General features: G+C 47.7%; 1 protein-coding gene across 4 annotated transcripts in view; it reads left to right on the top strand.

Moving 5' to 3' along the window:
- mtrf1 (mitochondrial translational release factor 1) overlaps positions 1-13945 on the top strand; it is a 42556-nt gene extending 28611 nt beyond the window's left edge. For 2 of the 4 annotated variants that reach the window (XM_072514352.1, XM_072514351.1), the window contains 6 exons: positions 526-633; positions 2863-3035; positions 8823-8940; positions 10190-10326; positions 12586-12684; positions 13766-13945. In XM_072514352.1, coding sequence (XP_072370453.1) covers positions 526-633; positions 2863-3035; positions 8823-8940; positions 10190-10326; positions 12586-12684; positions 13766-13888 — 758 coding nt within the window. In that variant the 3' untranslated portion in view covers positions 13889-13945. The remainder of the gene's footprint in view (positions 1-525; positions 634-2862; positions 3036-8822; positions 8941-10189; positions 10327-12585; positions 12685-13765) is intronic. The other 2 variants (XM_072514355.1, XM_072514354.1) reach the window with 2 other exon arrangements.
- The last annotated feature ends 6383 nt before the right edge of the window (positions 13946-20328 follow it).

Below are 20328 nucleotides of genomic sequence, written 5' to 3'. Positions count from 1 at the left end.
TGTGTGACTTTTCAGCTTGTATGACTATCAACCCTTTCAATTTTCATTACATGTTTAATTTTCTCTGGAGCTAGATAGTCCTTCCTCCGGTACCAGCCAGGTAAGCATTGAAAAGCAAATGCCGAGCGCTCTCTCCATGGCAGTGCATGTAGTCACCACTGCTGGACTAACGCTAGATGCTACAGAATAAAAGGTCTTGGATTTGATTTCTGCCTTGTGCTTCACTGATGGCAGCAGCTGCAGTGCCAGTTACCCTCACAAGCCCTGGGTTGCCAGGTCTGCTTTCTGTTCATTGAGCTCTGCTGGAAAGTGTGGCTATAGATTTCTGATGAGAGTGGAGTAGGCTCGATTCGGACGACCTCCAGCTCAATAGTAAACCACCTGTTCCTTGTCAAGGCTGCTGTTGGGTGAAATGCTTGAGGGGTTCTGCTGTTTTCGGGCCATCAGAAGGGGAAGGAAATTAGAAAGACTTTGAGTGCTTCTCTCAACCAACCTGTGTTGACTCCTGGTTTAATTGTTCTGCAGGTGACATTTGCCAGCAGTTTACAAGGGAGGTTTTTGACATGTACGAGCGATACGCACACTTCAAAGACTGGAACTTTGAAATACTGAACTATACACCTGCTGACTATGGTAATTGGTTTTCATTCCAGCGTGGAGACAAAGCTCCCAAACGTTGCGGGCCTACAGCGTGTAAACACAGCCTGTTAACACCGTTCCTGAATCAGAGCCAGCACACCCAGAAAGCTGTGCAAAGGGAGAATAATCTGTATTCTCCAATATTCCAGAAAGACCATCTAAATGAATGGCATCAATAAGAAGAGATAAGGTTCAAAAAAGATTGGGAGATCGCACTAGCGTCAGAAAAACAGTAAGGTATTAGTTGGGGTCAAATTAAGATCTAAATTTGCTTGATGTAAATGCAAGAAGTGTGGCAAATGAGATTGGTGAGCTGCAGGCTTCAATAGCCTCATGGAAATTTCATTTGTAGCAATAACGAGGTCCTACCTCAAAAAAGGGTGCAAGATATTCCTGACTACAAGGTGTGCAGGAAAAATAGAGAAGGAATGAAAGGAAGAGAGGTGACAGTATGATTTAAGTAGAATATAACTGATGGAGAAAGAGAATGTCCTGGAATACTGGACTCGAAGTTCATAGAATAAAAGGGACAGAGGCAGCATGAATACAGAATTGGCTAAATGACAGAAAACAGAGTAGTGGTGTGAACGGTTGTTTTTCTGTTTATAGAAGATGTACAGTGGAGTTTCCCCAGAGGTTAATTTTAGAATATTACATCAATGACTTAGATGTGTGTGTACGGGGCACAATTTCAAAACATGCAGGTGACACAAGACTTGGAAGTATGGTCAACTGTGAGGAGGATAGGGCAGCACGGTGGCGCAGTGGGTTAGCCCTGCAGCCTCACGGCGCCGAGGTCCCAGGTTCGATCCCAGCTCTGGGTCACTGTCCGTATGGAGTTTGCACATTCTCCCGCGTTTGCGTGGGTTTCGCCCCCACAACCCAAAGATGTGCAGGGTAGGTGGATTGGCCATGCTAAAATTGCCCCTTAATTGGAAAAAATGAATTGGGTACACTAAATAAAATTTAAAAAACTGTGAGGAGGAGAGTGATAGACTTCAAGAGGATGGAGAGACTCGGTGGAATGATTGGTACATGCCAGATGGAATTCAGTGCAGAGAAGTGTGATGCGATACATATTGGTAGGGAAATCAAGGAGAGGCACTAAAAACAAAAGGGTGCAATTCTAAAGGCGGCATTGGAGCAGAAGACCTGGGAATATATGTACCCAAGTTGTTGGAGATGGCAGAGTAGGTGGCGAAACTGGTTAAAAAGGCACACACAATCATGGGCTTTATAAATAAAGGCACAGAGTACAGAAGCAAGAAATTAATGAACTTTTATAAAATACTAGTTCAGTCTCAACTGGAGTTGTGTGTCCAATTCTGGGCATCACATTTTAGGAAGAATGTGAAGGCATCAGAGAGGGTGCAGAAAAGATTCATGAAAAGTTGGGGCCATCCTTGGAGAAGAGAAGGTGGAGAGGAGATTTGACAGAGGTGTTCAAAATCATGAGTCTGGACAGAATAGATAATGAGAAACTGTTCCCATTGGTGGAAGGGACGAGAACCTGAGGAAACAGATTTAAGGTGATTGGCAACAGAACCAGAAACAACATGAGTTGGTAGGATCTAGAATGTGTTGCATGAGAATGTGGTTGAGACAGATTCAACTGTGGCTTTCAAATGGGAATTGGATCATTATCTGAAGAGAAAAAAAGATCACAGGGCTACGTGGAATGGGCCTGGGGAGTAGGACTAACTAAATATCTCTCGCAGAGAGACAGCAGGGACGCGGTGGGCCAAATGACCTCCTTCAGTGCTGTGGCTATTTTATGAGTCAGTGGCATTTTGAATGTACTTCCTGTAACCTGATGTCCCCCTAGGTGACTGCTGAATAATTATTGTTAACACAATAGGGCATGAGGGGGAGTGGGAGTCATAATGAAAGGGAAAATGGGGTCGAAAGGAATCATCCAATCAGTTAGAAAAACCAAACCAAAAATCCCCAAATTGAAGAGGATTAGGAAGCGAGGGATAGGTCGACCGACACTCAGCAAAGTGCCACCAAAATGTTGTAAAAAGCCAGGAATACAAAACAGGTGTTAAGAGCTTTTACAAGTACATTAAAAAGGAAGAGGGTAGCGAAAGTAAATGTTGATCTTCCCCCTGTCCCACATTCCAGTCATGAATCGAGTGCGGGGATGTTTTGTTGCTCCACATCATGGACTGTTGGTGGATTCCTTTTACTGAGCTGTTTTAATTTATGTTCTCCCCTGTTAAGGAGGATTACATCATGCATCGGCGTGTATTTCAGGGGATTGTGTTTATCGCTTTTTAAAGTATGAAGGTGGAACCCACAGAGTTCAGAGGATTCCTGCAGTGGGCCTGTCATCGCGAATGCAGCGCATCCATACTGGCACCATGACAGTCATCGTCCTACCCCAAATTGATGAGGTGAGATAGTCAACACATGCATGCTGGCACTGCCCTCCTTGCCACCATCCCACCACACTCTGGCACCACCCCAGCCTTGTTCACCTTGGCACTGTCCATCCTTGACACCATGTTTTGCCCTGTATTGATGAGGTAAGCCGGAAGGTATCGTGAAGTGAACAGACAGTGAATATGTGGTGGGGAACGGGTGTAGGCCAAGTAAACAGTCTCTTTTTAATGCAAATGGCTCCAACATGGCGGGGTGCTGGACCATTGAATTCCTACAGTGCAGAAGGGAGGCCATTCGGGAAATGGCATCCTACCTAGGCCCACTCCCCTGCCCTATCCTACCTAACCTACATATCTTTGGACACTAAGGGGCGATTAATCACAGCTCGAGTCTCCTGGTTGTTCCATAGAATCTCTGCAGTGCAGGAGGCCATTGTGTCTGCACCTACCATCCGAAAGAGCATACGACCTAGGCCCACTCCCCCATCCTATCCCCGTAACCCCACCTAACCTCCACATCTGTGGACTGTGGGAGTGCTAACCACTGTGCCACCACTTCCCTGCTTGAGCTCCTCACTCCAGATATGAATACTAAACACATCTCAGATTACAGTGGCTGCCCAAATCGTTTTCACCGGAAAACATCCCCGCACTCGATTCATGACTGGAATGTGGGACAGGGGGAAGATCAATATTTACTTTCGCTACCCTCTTCCTTTTTAATGTACTTGTAAAAGCTCTTAACACCTGTTTTGTATTCCTGGCTTTTTACAACATTTTGGTGGCACTTTGCTGAGTGTCGGTCGACCTATCCCTCGCTTCCTAATCCTCTTCAATTTGGGGATTTTCACTGGTTGTTGGAAGGAATAGTCTGACGGGGAAGCATGAATGATTGTAGTAACCACTCCGAGGTCCCCACCTGCTTCAAGAAGACCACCATCATACCGGTACAAAAGAAGAACCAGGCAACGTGCCTCAATGAGTACCGTCCAGTGGCCCCGACTTCAGTCGTAATGAAGTGCTTCGAGAGGTTGATCATGAAGCGCATCACCTCCATACTCCCAGAATGCCTTGATCCACTGCAATTCGCACACCGCTGCAACCGGTCCACATCAGCCGCCATTTCCCTGGCCCTACACTCATCCCTAGAGCATCTCGAAAACAAGGACTCCTCCTATTTACTGACTACAGCTCCGCCTTCAACACCATAATCCCAGCCAAGCTCATATCAAAGCTCCAAAACCTAGGACTTGGCTCCTCACTCTGCAACTGGATCCTCGATTTTCTGACCAACAGACCACAATCAGTAAGAACGAACAACAACACCTTCTCCACAATAGTCCTCAACACCGGGGTCCCGCAAGGCTGCGTACTTAGCCCGATACTCTACTCCCTGTACACACACGACTGCGTGGCAAAACTTGGTTCCAGCTCCATCTACAAGTTTGCTGCGATACGACCATAGTGGGCCGGATCTCGAATAACGACGAGTCAGAATATAGGCGGGAGATAGAGAACCTAGTGGAGTGGTGTAGCGACAACAATCTCTCCCTCAATGCCAGTAAAACTAAAGAGCTGGTCATTGACTTCAGGAAGCAAAGTACTGTACACACCCCTGTCAGCATCAATGGGGCCGAGGTGGAGATGGTTAGCAGTTTCAAATTCCTAGGGGTGCACATTTCCAAAAATCTGTCCTGGTCCACCCACGTCGACGCTACCACCAAGAAAGCACAACAGCGCCTATACTTCCTCAGGAAACTAAGGAAATTCAGCATGTCCACATTAACCTGTACCAACTTTTACAGATGCACCATAGAAAGCATCCTATCGGGCTGCATCACTGCCTGGTATGGCAACTGCTCGGCCCAGGACTGCAAGAAACTTCAGAGAGTCGTGAACACCGCCCAGTCCATCACACGAACCTGCCTCCCATCCATTGACTCCATCTACACCTCCCGCTGCCTGGGGAAAGCAGGCAGCATAATCAAAGATCTCTCCCACCCGGCTTACTCACTCTTCCAACTTCTTCCATCAGGCAGGAGATACAGAAGTCTGAGAACACGCACGGACTCAAAAACAGCTTCTTCCCCACTGTCACCAGACTCCTAAATGACCCTCTTATGGACTGACCTCATTAACACTACACCCTGTATGCTTCATCCGATGTCAGTGCTTATGTAGTTACATTGTATATGCTGTGTTGCCCTATTTATTTTATTTTCTTTCCATGTACTTAAAGATCTGTTGAGCTGCTTGCAGAAAAATACTTTGCACTCTACCTCGGTACACGTGACAATAAACAAATCCAATCCAATCCAATGTCTGCATGGTCATCTTTTGTGGATTTGATCAACTTTCTCCAGTTGTTTGACCCTGTGATCCCATCATACCGTTTCATGCTGGTTGGAAATGTTATCAGTACCTTGATTTTCAATTAGTAAATCCATTCGTAATCTTAATCTGGAAACAACTGAGAACCATTGGGTAGAATTTCCATTGGGTTTTGCCAGTAATATCAATGCTACCTGGATGGAATGGGTCGAAGCAGAGGAAACATTGACGAGCTTTAAATGTTGGTTCCCCCCACAAAAAAAAACCCAGTCGTGCTTTCCACAATCCTTTTATACTGATTGAAGATTTAATTTACTGAATTAGGCGTCCCTCACAAGGATGACCACGCCTCCAAGCTGACATCTAGTTCAGAGGCTCTTTAAATTGTGTTCATGTTCTCTGGCCATCGTCAGGACCTTTATACAGTCTTCACATCAAAATATTTTTTATATTGGAAACGAGGGAAAGTAGCAAGTGGTTCGGGGGAGATGGTGGCATAATGATGATGTCACTGGACACCTAATATCCAGAAGCCCAGGCCAATGCTCTGGGAACGTAGGTTCCAAATCCCACCACGGCAGTTGGAATATAAAATTCAATTAATAAATCTGGGAATTGAAAAACTAGTCTCAGTAATGGTAATAGTAACTACAGTAATAGGTAATGAGTCTCATGAAACAATTGTTATTTGTCATAAAAGCCGATCTGGTTCACTGATGTTCTCTAAGGTAGGAAATCTGCAATGCTTATCCGGTCTGGCGAACATGTGACTCCAGACCCACAGCAACGTGGTTGACTCTCAAATGGTGTGGCAAGCCAATCAGTTCCAAGGGCAATTAGGGATGGGAAACAATGCTGGACTTTGAATAACGAAAGTCTAAAATAAAAATTCTAGTTTTTAAAGTCAGTGATTTTAAATGGGCTTATTTGCAGGTGAAGGCTGGGGCACCTCTCTGGCTTCTTTGGGTGGTTAGCCCATCCTCACCTGTATTTAACAAAACTGCACCAAGTTGCAACTCTTAATGTTAAGGAATACTATTTAATGGAAAGAAACAGCGATTGGAACTTGCTTCGAGACACCATCTATGATACCACACCACACTCTCAACATATGGAAAGCAAGAGCAGAAAATTGCTGACTGATTTAAGGCTAACATCACTGTGATAGAACCTGTCATCAAAGCCAAGTGGTCCACTCTCATTAATTACACGAGGGAGCCAAGAGAGAAGACTCTGAGTGCTCAGACCGAAGCCTAACAGATTGCGAAGTGGCACATCAATGATTTCTGGTTACAACTCTTGACAGAATATCCAGATGTCCTTCGACACGGGATGCTGGGGGCATATATGAAGAGATCAAAAAGGCAACAGGTCCTTCAGCAAAGAGAATAGCTCCATTGAAACCAAAAGCAGTGGAGGTCATCACCAACTGCAATAAACATTTGGAGAGATTGGTGAAACACTACCTTGAGTTGTGGTCGGGGGAGAACAATGCCACCGAGAAAGCTCGAGATACCATAGAAAGCCTGCCTGTCATGGCAGAGCTGGATATCAAACCCACAGTGGAGGAGTTAAGCAAAATCATTGACTCATTTGCCATGGGGGAAAACTCCCAAGTGCTAATGCTATACTGCCTGAACTCATCAGTCCCAGGAAACCGTGCATCCCTACAGCTTCTGCACAAACTTCAGCTGCTGGAGGGAGCAGTGACTCACGATGTGTGATCCAAACATTGTGACCCTGAGTAAGACAAGGGCGACCAGAGTAATTGAAACAACTATTGAGGCATCTCCTTGCTAAGCATCATGGGAAAGGTATTTGCCAGTGTTACCCGTGTCAGACTGCAGATCCTGGCTGAACGCATCTATCCCGAATCCCAGTGTGAATCCAGAACTGGAAAATCGAGAATTCCACATGATCTTCCCAGACCAGCAGTTACAGGAGAAGTACCATGAGCAAAGGAGATCGGTGTATATATATATATATTATCCTTCGTCGATCTCACCAAGGAATTTGACCATGTCAGCAGGGGCATGTAGAAAATTAGCTGCCGCACTGAAGCTGCTCAATGTGATCTCCTCTTCCCATGACAACATGATGGGTAAGGTCAGCTATGACAGGACAATGTTGGGACCTTTCGATCCACAGTGGGGTCAAACAGAGTTTTGTTCTGACATATATCTTTGGAATTTTCTTCTCTTTGCTGCTGTCACATGTGTTCAAGTGATCTACACAGGATATGGACGAACATACCAGAACTGACAGAAAACTGCTCAGCTTTGCTTCCTGGGATCCAAGACAAAGGTTCACTAAGTCCTCAACAGAGAGTTGCTCGACATTGATGATGCCACGCTAACACTCCATACTGAGGAACACCTTCAGCAGCAAATGGACAGACTCAGAATTTAGTTTGACCATCAGCATCAGGAAGACTAATGTCATGGTCCAGGATGTTACCATACTGCCATCGATCGGCATTGACAACGTGAAGCTGGGAGGTTGCTGGGAGCTTCACATACTGAGACTCCACAATCACCAACAATCTGTCTCTTGATGTTAAGATCAACACACATCACAAAAGCTGCCGCTGTTATGTCCATGCTGAGTAAGAGTGCGGAACAGCTGCAACCTGACTAAAAACACCAAACTGAGAGTCTACCAAGTCTGTGTCCTCAGCACTGCCCTCTATAGTAGAGACCTGGACAACAGATGCTGGGCAGAAGGTTGAACACTTAACCACCTTCACCGTCTCAGATGTCTTCTCAGCATTTCTTGGCAGGACATGGTCACCGACTCAGAGGTCCTGGAGTATGCCAATTCCTCCCACATATGCCCTTGCTAAGCCAATATGGCTGCGCCAGGGTCACAACCTCCTGGGCATCCATACCTCCGTTACAAGCGACATATGAAGATGGCAGACATTGAGACTGACAACTGGGAGATAGTTGCTGATGGCCTTGACTTATGGAGGCTAATGGTCTGGAGGATGTTGGCAGAGGCGAGCAGAAATGAAAAGGTCAGCTGGCCAAGCAGAGGGTTGAGAGAGGCTGGCAAATTGTGCAGCTTCTCAGCCCAACATCCTCCTCTGCAGCAAATATGGCCGAGACCACCATGTCCGAGTGGGACTCCTGAGCCACACCAGGTTAACACAGACTTGGCCACCTTGGCGCAAACCATCATCTTACGAGACAGAAGGCTGCCAAGAATGTGACAGAAACTCTGCCAGTGACTCTGAGGTTTAGTTTGCTTTCTTGTCTGTGTCCAATTTTGAGTTTCAGATGCTGCCAATTGCAGAAGTCCTTGCATATTACTGAGAATGTTACTGATAATGTAGTCAATGCATTTAAATGACTGGGCACTTCAGAACATGTTGGTGTGAGTAAGTGGGTTCTCGGAAAACTGGATTGCTGGGGTCACTTCAATGACACAAACAGTTAATGCTCTGTTTTAACCCACACTTTGTTTCAGACAGATATCAAAGTAGATCTCAATGATTTGAGGATTGATACCTTTCGAGCCAAAGGAGCTGGAGGACAACATGTAAATACAACAGACAGCGCAGTGAGAATTGTTCATATCCCAACGAGTGAGTAACTGTCCACTTTTTCTGTCAAATTCTTTGGTTTTCTTATGCAATAATGTGCAGCCTATCTGAGGAACATATTGCACCAATATTCCTGCCACTGGTACCATCCACTATTGGAATTCCTAGACCATTTCCCCACAAAAATTTGGAAACAAGTTGCATTTGAGAAGCATGTTTACGTTGAAGTGTCCTTCGAGCCACTAGGAATGTAAGTTTATACCTTAATGGATCAGGTATTGCAGAGATGCATTAAAGCTGGGCAGTGTGTTGAATATTAATAGCCTACATTTAAACTCAGACAGGAGTTCGTTAACTTGTTGGTCATGATATTTACAGAGTGTTGGATGAGACTAGAAACAGCCAAGGAACACAGGAAGACTGGGAACATGGAGGTCCCGCTGAATTTAACAGCAGCACCTCATCATGATTTTTACTTCTAATGCCCTGCCTAACAGCCACAGGCCAAAATAGAATCCCTCATAGAATCCTTACAGTGCAAAAGGAGGGCATTCGGCCTATTGAATCTGCACCGACCCTCTGAAAGAGCACTCCATCCAAACTCACTCCCGCATTCTCTCCCAATAACCCCTTAACCTAACCTACACATTTTGTTTGGACACTAAGGGGCAATTTAACATGCCCCGTGGACAGAGTTTCAGCTCTCCTGCCCGCAGTAGTGAGGTAGTGAGGATAGGAAAGGTTAATATCGAGGCTGTTAATTCAGCAGGGTTCACAATCATTTGACAAGAGCATTTTCTCCATTCAGCAAGGCTGGGAAAACTCCCTCTTCCCTGCTTTACTGAATGGAGAAAATGCTCTTGGCTTTATTGACAGGTTGATGGGGCAGAAGATGAGAAAGTCAGTTAGCCACCAAGTTAGATTTACTTATACCCTTTACCCAGTGTTGCTCCTTATGTCTCCAAGATAAACTGTAAACTTACTTAATTTACACCAGGCATCATCTCACTAAAATGTTTCAGTCTGCCTCCTGTCAAATTGGAGCCGGGCACAAACTGATGGCATGCTGGCTGGCTCCAATTGCAAAGGGATCCTGGTGTTACACCTGTGATTAGATGTTGGGCAGCGCAGGCACATTGCTGCATGTACAAAGATCGCTTACAGGACTGACCTATACCACTGAATCTGAGAAAGAGTAACTGAGGCAGATCTGAAATTTGTAAGACTCCTGAAAAACGTGTTTTTTTTGGGTGATAACCAGATTGTCATTAATGCAGTTCAACCTTCCTAGGTTTAACAATAGAATGCCAACAACACCGTTCACAGTTAGAGAACAGAAAGCTGGCCATTCGCATATTGAAAGCAAAACTGTACAAGCAGGCTGCAGAAAAGGATCTGGAGCAGAGGCAGAGTACCCGGAAACTCCAGGTAAATCCATAAGGAACAATGTTGGAACTCACCGACCAACTCATTAGCGGAGGGTAGGTTACAGGTTTGACCAGAGTTCATCCTTTCCTGAAATCTGGCACTTTGGAGTCAGTGGAATACACAAGATTAGATCACATGGGATTAGGGATAATTTATTAGCTTGGATGGAAGACTGTCTGACAGACAGAAGACAGAGAGTCAGGATTAATGGGTCTTTTTCTGGATGGCAAGATGTAACTAGTGGTGTGCACAGGGTTCGGTCCTTGGGCCCAAACTATTGACAGTCTACATTAACGACTTGGATACAGGGATAGAAGGTTTTATTGCCAAATTTGCAGATGACACAAAAATAGGTGGGACAGTAAGTTGCTACGAGGAAATAAGAACCTTAGAAATGGATATAGATAGATTAGATGAGTGGACCAAAATGTGGCCGGTGGAGTTTAGGGACCCGGGTTCGATTCTGGCCTTGGGTGACTGTGGAGTTTGTACATTCTCCTCGTGTCTGTGTGGATTTCCTCCGTGTGCTCCGTTTTCCTCCCACAGTCCAGAGGTGTGCACATTAGGTGGATTGGCCATGCTAAATTGCCCTTTGGTGTCCAGGGATGTGCAGGTTGGGTTGGGTTATGGGGATGAGGCACAGGAGTGGGCCTGGGTGGTGTGCTCTTTCAGAGGGTCGGTGTGGACTGGATGGGCAGAATGGCCTCCTTCTGCACTGTAGGGATTCTATGAGGTGAGATTCTAAATGTGACGTCATCCATTTTGGTCAGAAAAATGGAAAGGCAACTTATTATCTAAATAGGGAGAGACTTCTGGGTGCTCCGGTGCAGAGGGATCTTGGTGTCCTTGTGCATGAGTCGCAGAAAACTAGCATGCAGGTACAGCATAAAGAAAGCGAATGGAATGTGGCATTTATAGCTAAAGGAATAGAGTGTAAAGTAAGGAAGTGTTGTGGCAACTGTACAAGGCACTTGGTAAGGCCATACCGGGAGTATTGTGCACAATTTTGGTCCCTTTATATGAGGAAAGATGTAGTGGCATTGGAGGCAGTTCATAGGAGGTTCATTAAATTTATTCCCGAGAGATGGGGTTTGTCTCATAAAGAGAGATGGACCAGTTTAGGCCTATACTGTCTCGAGTTTAGAAGAATAACGGGAGATCAAATTGAGGCATATAAGATGATAAAAGGTATGGATAAAGTAGACGTGGAGCTCATGCTTCCTCGTGTGGGGCATTCTAGATTGAGAGGTCATGATCTCAGAATAAGAGGTGGCAAATGTAAAACAGAGATGAGGAAAAGCTACTTCTCTCAAAGGGTCGTGAATCTGTGGAATTTGCTATCCCAGAGTGCGGTGGATGCTGGGGCATTGAGTTAATTTTCTCTTTCTTTAAAAAAAATAAATTTAGAGTACCCAATTCATTATTTGCAATTAAGGGGCAATTTAGCGTGGCCACTCCACCTAACCTGCATATCCTTAGGTTGTGGGGGCGAAACCCACGCACACACGGGGAGAATGTGCAAACTCCACATGGACAGTGACCCGGGGCAGGGTCCGAACCCGGGTCCTTGGCACCATGAGGCAGCAGTGCTAACCACTGGGCCACTGTATTGCCCTGGCTGTGAGTCAATTTAAGGAGGAGTTAGACAGATTTTTAATTAGTAATGGGACGATGGAGTTGAGGCCATGATCGTATTGAACAGTGGAGCAGGCTCGAGAGGCTAAATTGTCTGCTTCTCCTAGTTCTTATGTTTAAAGAAAGAACTATTCTGTATAATTCCACCTTCCACCTCTTGGTCTATAGCCCTACGGTAACAGCACGTCCGAGAGTCGGTGCATACTCGAAGGCCTCCTCCTGCACTGTAGGGATTCTATGGAATGTTTGGGCTCTTTGATCATTGGCTGTGCTGTGATTTGTTGTATTGATGGTTTTGAAATATCTCAAAGCAGACCCACGGTCAGTTATTCCCTCACAGCTCCGCATGTGTGTGTATTCTGCAGATTGCTGAACTACATGGTCTATAAAGATCTGGTGAAACTTCACCATCCCACTCCACACACCCCATAAAGAATTGTAAAGCTATCACATTGGAATATATATGTTCATATAACGGGTGAATGGATAATCCTCACACTTTTTACTTGGGTGTTTTAACGCTCCACTTGATTAATTTTCAAGTTCAGAACAATAGCTTTTATTAAACGATGTACAGCTTTGAATTATAGTAGGGGATTCACTTGAAAGATTTGTTTCCACTAGGTTGGGACAAGAGCACAATCTGAGAGAATTCGTACCTATAACTTTACCCAGGACAGAGTTACAGATCACCGGATTAACTACATTCTGAGGGATATTAAGGTGAGGGATCTATCATCAAGGTTTATTTATAATTGGGGAATAAATCTCTCAGAATGGATGGGTTCAAAATGAGGAACATTGGTTATGAAGATAAATTGGAAAAGTTAGGATTCTTTCCTTGGAGAAAAGAAGGTTGAGAGGTGAGTTGATAGAGGTGTTCAAAATAATGAGCGGGCTGGACAGAGTCGATAGGGAGAAATGTGTGAAAGGATTGAGAACGAGAGGATACAGATTTAAAGTAATTGGCAAAAGTAAAGACGACAGTGTGGTACGTTGGCAGAGCGGTTAGCACTGCTGCCTCAGCGGGAGACCCGGGTTCGACTCTGACCTCGGGTGACTGTGTGGAGTTTTCACATTTTTATGTTTCTGTGTGGAGTTTTTCCGGGTACTCCGGTTTCCTCCCATAGTCCAAAGATGTGCAGGTTAGGTGGATTGGCCATGCTAAATTGCTCCATAGTGTCCAAAGGTGTGCAGGGTAGGTGGATTGGCCATGCTAAATTGCCCCTTATTGTCCAGGGTTACAGGGATAGGGCGGGGGAAGTGGGCCTGGGTGGGGTGCTCTTTTGGAGGGTCAGTGCAGACTCGATGGGCCAAATGGCCTCCTCCTGCACTGTAGGGTTTCTATGATGTCTATGAAAACATTTATCCCCGCAGTGAGTGGTTAAGCTCTGCTTGAGTGTGCGATGGAGACAGGTTCAAGTGCGGTATTCAAGGGGGAACTAGATGATGATAAAAAACAATCTGCAGGTTTACAGGGAGAAGGTGGGATAATGGCACTCGGTGAAATGCTCATTCGGAGAGCTGTTGCAAACATGAAGGGCTGAATGGTTTCTTCTGCACTGTCAGGATTCCAGGATTCAGTGAAGTTACAAGCTTTAGAAAAGAGTGCTATTGCCTGCAGTTACTTGACGGGGAACTGCAATTTTGATGGAGATCTACAAGCCTTTATACCGATATGATAAAAAAAAAAAACATTTTAGCACATTGGATTACCGGCCCAATTTTTTGTTAGTTAAATTGGCCACTTGTTTTCAAGCAGCCCATATCTTGTCCTTTGGCTTACACTTCTGTTCTATTCTAGGAGCTTCTGTGCGGTGGGAAACAGCTGGATGGACTGATTAATAAGCTCCTGGAGTCAGCAGAAAAGGAAGCTATCCTGGAACTTATAGAAACATGTAATAAAGGAACTACTGAGGGGAATTAAAGCTATAATAGTCAAAGCCTGAAATGTTCAAAACAAATAAAATGCAATCTGATTCTACCTAGATTTACGTCAAGCAGCGACTTCACATTAACATTCAAGTACTGGCTACTGGGAATTGTAAATTTTCCTTTGAAAGGTATATAATTTTGTGGCCACATGGATATAATCACGTGGCACCACGTTTAACATCAAATCTCTGTCTAATTTGGTTATTTCTGAGGTGGTGGTGCTGCTCATTCGCAGTGCTATGCATGGCAGAGTTTCTCACAGTAAGAAGTCTTACAACACCAGGTTAAAGTCCAACAGGTTTGTTTCGATGTCACTAGCTTTCGGAGCGCTGCTCCTTCCCCAGGTGATTCACCTGAGGAAGGAGCAGCGCTCCGAAAGCTAGTGACATCGAAACAAACCTGTTGGACTTTAACCTGGTGTTGTAAGACTTCTTACTGTGCTCACCCCAGTCCAACGCCAGCATCTCCACATCAGAGTTTCTCAGTCGAGGATGGTTTACAAACTGCCTCAGATGGTTGCTGCACAGCTCCAGTCTCCAGGAAAAGATGTGCAGGTTAGGTGGAACGGACATGCTACATAGCCCCTTAAGTGTCCAAAAGGTTAGGTGGGATTACGGGGATAAGGTGTGGGGGGGGTCTAGGTAGAATTCAGAGGGCCAGTGCGGACTCTGAGACCGAATGGCCTCTTGCTGTACTGTTGGGATTCCTTGATACATTTCAGCTCCAGCTCTTTGACCATCGGCATAGAGCTAGAAGCTTACTCGGTGAAGCAAAACCTCAACACTGGGTAAGGTCAGTGTTACTGCTTTAAATATCAGAGCAAATGTAAAAATTCTATAATAAAAAGTTCTGCTGTACATTTGTAACATGCCTCATCACCCAAATTGGTACAGTCAGATATTGTTTATTCTTCCAATGTTGAAAACTAAAGGCGGGATTCTCCATTTCTGAGACCAACGCAGAATTCGAGGATTTTCATGACAGAAAAACTGCCGCCGCACCTGGACCGATTCCGCTACTGTTAAGGGGCGAGCACCGGTGCCATGTGGAACACAATCGATTCCAATGAGAAACGGTGCTGGATTCACAGGTTTCACAATTGACACCTGACCAATTGACAATCTGCAGCCGCATATAAACAATTCTCCCCCACACACACACATCCCAGCGAACAAGATGGCAGAGAGGAGAGCAGCCCCGAGGTTCCCAGACACCAAGGTGGAGACCCTTTTGGACGTGATGGAGGAGAGGCGGATGACCCTGGTCCAGGAAGGAGGCTGCCAGCCGCTGCCGTTCGTCGTGCCTGGGTGCAGGTGGCAGAGGCCGCGGGCAACACTATCCAGACCGGCCAGTAGTGCCAGAAGAAACTGCATGACCGTCTCAGGGAGAGTAGCCCCTGGCACCAACCCCTCACATACACCTGCAAAAGGGGAGGGGGGTGGGGGGGAAAAGGAGGAAACCCCCACCCTCCCCCACATGCCGGCACCCATACCGGCTGCCTTGGCCATCACCTACCCATTCCTGGGCTGTTTGCATCTGACTGTCTAACACAATCGATTGATGTGTTTCTCCCCCCCCTCCCACCCAGGAGAAGGCCCGCACATCCACCGGGAGTGGGAGAAGACAGGAGGGAGACGGCGGGACCAGCGGCCCCTCACCGTGGCAGAGCAGAGGGCCCTGGACATGGTTGGTGGCCTGGAGGCAAGGGAGGTCGGAGATGAAGCTCAGCTGCGGGCAAGCAAGTGAGACCCGGCTGAGTTGCGGTTCCCCGTAATACGGGTGCCAACTCTTCTTTCCCCCCCCCCCCCTCACACCACTTTCTCCCCCCCCCCCCCCCCCCCCCCCCTCCTCCTCACACCACACTGACCCTACACCACTCTCACCATCACACCACGCTCACCCTATACCACATACCACCCCCATACCACTAGCCCCCACCCGGCCCGCGGTCTAACCATTCTCCTCGTCTTGAGTCTTGCAGGACCTGCTGGAGATGGGATAGGTCCATCTGGTGTCCCCCGCCCCCAGCCACAGGCAGAGCCCCGCACATGAGCCGAGCAGTGACGCTGAGAGCAGCTCGGCCACCAGCAGTCAACCCGAGACGCAGGACACCCTGGAGCTCGGGTCGGAGGACGACAGTGATTTTCCGTCACAGCTATCTCCAACACCCTCCACCACCCCAGAGCCACTTACCACTGTTGGGCATGTTAGTAAAGAGGCTCCTGGCACACTCACTGGTGTGCACCGCACAGCTGCTCCGGTACAGCAGGTGGAGGTAGGAACAGCAGAGGGGATGGATGGTTGGAGGGCAGTCTGACCCCAGGAACTCGCTGCCATCCAGAAGAGTCTCGGGCTTCTGGATCAGACAGTCCCATCTAGGTAGAGATGAAGTCGCAGAGCTAGGGACTGCATGAAGGGTTGTCGGTGAGCATCCAGTACCTGCAGGTGCAGTTGGAGGAGGCCAACTGTGCGCAGGAGCAGGAGGGGCCAACACAGCACAGGTGGCGTCCGCGATGGAGGCATTGGGGATGGCGATTTTGGTTATGAATCAGCATGTCCAAGGCCTTGGGGTATTCTGTGCAGGCGCTGGCTGAGGCCCAGGACAGGGTTGTCGCCTCACAGGCAGCCATGTGCCAGAGCCACCTGGAAATCACAGCAGCACTTATGAGCGTGGCCCAGTCACAGCAGGCCATGGCTGGGAACGTCAGCATTGCCTAGGCGCTGGACGACGTGGTGCAGACACACCAGGAGATGGCCCAGTCCCAGAGGGAGATGGCGTAGTCACTGGCTGATGTGACACAGACCCAGAAGGTGGTGGCACAGTCACAGCGTGATGTGGTGCAATCGCAGACGGAGATGGTCCACTCTGTGTCCATGGCTGCGAACGTGCGGACCCTGGCCAATACCAGAGCGGGCCTCCAGGACTGGCAGTGCTAGTTGGTGGGGGAGCTTCAGGGGATAGTTCTGCTCACACCACCGTCCCATGGAGTAGCACGGGGGCCTTCAGGTACCCCGAGGGAAGTGGACGTGGTGGGGCCCGTGCCGGTTATTCACCCCTCCCTGGCGCATCTAGCGGGCAGAACAGGGCAGCACCACACCATCTGGAATATCTGAGCAGCAAATGGGCCAATCCAGGCCCGGTCGCCCCAGAAGACCGCCAATGACCCCCCCACCCTGATGTGTGGCAGGTATGTATCATGGAGAGAGTTGCAGTCGCTGGGGGGGGGGGGGGGGGGGGGGGTGTAGGATGTGGTGTCCGTGCCCCGAGTCAGTCGTGTGTCGTGCCCCCCCCCCCCCCCCCCCCCTCGGTCAGTGAACCTGGAGGCGTTCAGAGTGTCACGCAAGTGTTGGCCCTGACGCACACGTGTGGCCTCCCGTGCCTGCCTGGGCTCCATGTCCTGCCTATCCTCCCCCTCCCCTGCATCCTCCTCATAGGTCGAGGCCTGGCATTCCTCCTCCTCCTCCTCCTCCAGCACAATTCCTCCTCCTCCTCCTCCAGCACAATTCCTCCTCCTCCAGCACATCGCCCCTCTGCTGCGCGATGTTGTGGAGGACGCAGCAGGCTGCCACAATGCGGGGACCCGCTCAGCATCATACTGGAGGGCCCCTCCAGAGCGGTCCAGACGCCTGAACCGCATCTTCAGGAGGCCGAAGCACCGCTTGATCACAGCCCTAGTTGCTGTAAGGGCTTCGTTGTGGCAGGTCTCCACGTTGGTCTGTGGTCTTTGGAGTGGTGTCATCAGCCATGACCGCAGTGGAGAGCCCCTGTTGCTCAAGAGCCAACCCCCCAGCTTGTGGGGGGCATCTCAAACATGTCAGGAATCGTCGAGTGTGCCAGGATGAAGGGGTCGTGCACACTGCCCGGGTATCGGGCGCAAAGGTGAATGATGCGCGGCTGATGGTCACATATCAGCTACACATTCATCTAGTGAAACCCCTTTTGGTTTGTGTATAGCGGCCGGTTATCTGCAGGTGCCCGAAGGGCGACGTGTCCCGTTGATCATCCCCTGGACCCGGGGCATCCCATCGATGGTGGCGAACCCCGCTGCCCAGGCATCCTGGTGGGCTTGGTCCACATTGAAATGGATGTATTGAGCCACCTGGGCATATCGGGCCTCCTGACTGCGCGGATGCACCTGCGCACCAAGATCTTTGAGATCCCAGAGAGGCCCCCACTCGGTGCCTGGAAGGACCCCGTCGCATAAAGGTTCAGGACGACCGTCACCTTGATGGCCACCAGGAGTGGGTGTCCTCCCCCATACCCCCACAGTGCCAGGTGTGCCATCATCTGGCAGATATGTTGCACTGTCTCTGCCCAGCCGGAGTCTTCGATGGCATGCGCGGTCCGGCAGGTCCTCGAATGACAGGCGGTGCCTGTAACACGAGGCCTCATGCAGCGCCTCCTTGGCATTTCCTCATCCTCGGCCTGTTGGGTGTCACTCTGCAGAACCAGGGGCCAAGTGGGTGTGCAGCAAGATGACGGTCTGTGCCCAAGCATCGACCCCGTGGGAGGTCATCCCAGCCACCTGGGCTGTTCCCCCCACTTTCTACCCCCCTCCACCCCCCCCAACCTAATTAAGGTAAGGGGTTATCTGTTCAACCCCAGGAAACACTATTTTACCGGATAGTGTATAAAATGTCACTTGGATCAGTGGCTGATGATACAGACGCCGGGAGAATTATCTGCTGCAGTCCTTGAGTCATAACAAAGGATTTGCTAAGCAGTTATGCAAGATAAAAGTTGTGCAATATGAATGATATGGGATTAATATCGCTTAATAATACTGCTTGACAAATAAATCAAAATCCATTCTGAAAACAAACGTTCCTATCCAAACCGGTGAAAAGTTTCCTGCATTGAAAGGTGTCAATTTTTTTGAACAGGGGCTGGTTGTATCGTGGTGCAAGAATGGGGTTTCCATTAACACCAATCAAACCACTATACCCAGACTAGGTACAGCACAATGAACCCAGCCTCCTGAGTTGAACCTGCTGGACTTTCACCATCTGCTTGGATAGATGAACTTATCTCAGTTCCCCTATTCCATTCAGGGAATTGCCTTGCTAATAACAAGACTAGTTAGTAGTGTGGCTACTCAGTTCTTTGGGTGCAGTCTGGTCGCAGTCCTTTGGATATTGAAAGTTGAAATGCTATATTTTTCCCCACCAGGACTGGTGTAAAAGGGAAGTCCCAATGTAGGTCACAAATTGGCTCTTCCTACCTCACTTCAAGTGTTTTGAGGCCAAGCTTCAATCTGATGTCTGGTATCATTCATCACTTTACTCAACAAAGTATTGGAAGGCTTCATTGACAGTGCTATTATTAAGTGGCACTCTTTCACAATAACCTGCTCACCAAAACCCTGTTTGGGACCATTAGGCTCCAGACTTCATTATTGCCTTGGTTCAAAAATGGACAAAAGAGGTGAATTCCAAGTTGAGAAGTGACTGCCCTTTGCTTCAAGCCCCAGTCAGTGGAAATCCGGGAAAACTCTTTGAGGACTTGGAGTCATAACTAACAGATCGGCAGATAATTGGGAGGGAAGAACACCATCGCCTCATTCCAAGACATTGCTGTTCAAGTTCTTCAGGTAGTGTCCTAGGTGTGACATTCTTCAGCTGCATTCACTCTATCATAAGGTCAACAGTAGGGATATTCACTGATGATTGTCATGCTCAGAACCATTAGTAAATCCTCAAATGAAGCAGGGGTCTTCCGTCCTGATTGCCTCTCTTCTGCAGCTATGCTCGCTGCCGGGTGCCCCTGGAAAGGGAGCATGTGGTGTCTGCTGACACCATTGAGGCCTTCTGTGCCTGAGGTGTTTCATGGACTACTTCATCACATTTTGTTTTGACATTTTACATTTCCTTTGAGTTTCCGGTTACTTTGATGCAATATCCCTTTCGGAAACTGCATTAGTTTATCCCACTGTTTGTTCATTTAGTTTGTTTGGTTAATGCAAAGAAGCACAGTAAGATCTGGGAAACATGCAGGCTGTAATATTTGCACTGCAAGTGCCAGATACCTGCAAGTTCCCTTCAAAGACATCCCACCCTGAATTGGAAATATATCCTTCATTGTTGTACAGTCAAAATCCTGGAACACCATACAGCACCATCAGTGCTACAAATGCTGCCTCACCTGTGATGCCCACAACCAATTAACAAATCAAAACATGTAGATGCTGTCAAGCATTGGGTCAGTGGGCAGGGGGGCTTGCATGAACTCTGGGGCAAATTAATTTGCAGTACCCTGGTTCCTTTGATTGTGTTCCACTTGCAAAAGCCAGTGAAGGAAGCTAATACTGGGAAGGATTCAGTCAGGAAGACTCCAGTAACACTTGCACCTGATGTAAAAATTAGAATATTTTACAAAATGACATGGAATGTCACACTTCGAACAGAATGAAATTACTATCCAAAAGGTTATGA

Source organism: Scyliorhinus torazame, chromosome 8 (genome assembly GCF_047496885.1).
Source record: "Scyliorhinus torazame isolate Kashiwa2021f chromosome 8, sScyTor2.1, whole genome shotgun sequence".
NCBI classification, from domain to species: domain Eukaryota; kingdom Metazoa; phylum Chordata; class Chondrichthyes; order Carcharhiniformes; family Scyliorhinidae; genus Scyliorhinus; species Scyliorhinus torazame.
The sequence above is the reverse complement of the archived record's forward strand: the minus strand, read 5'-3'. Positions and strand labels throughout refer to the sequence as shown.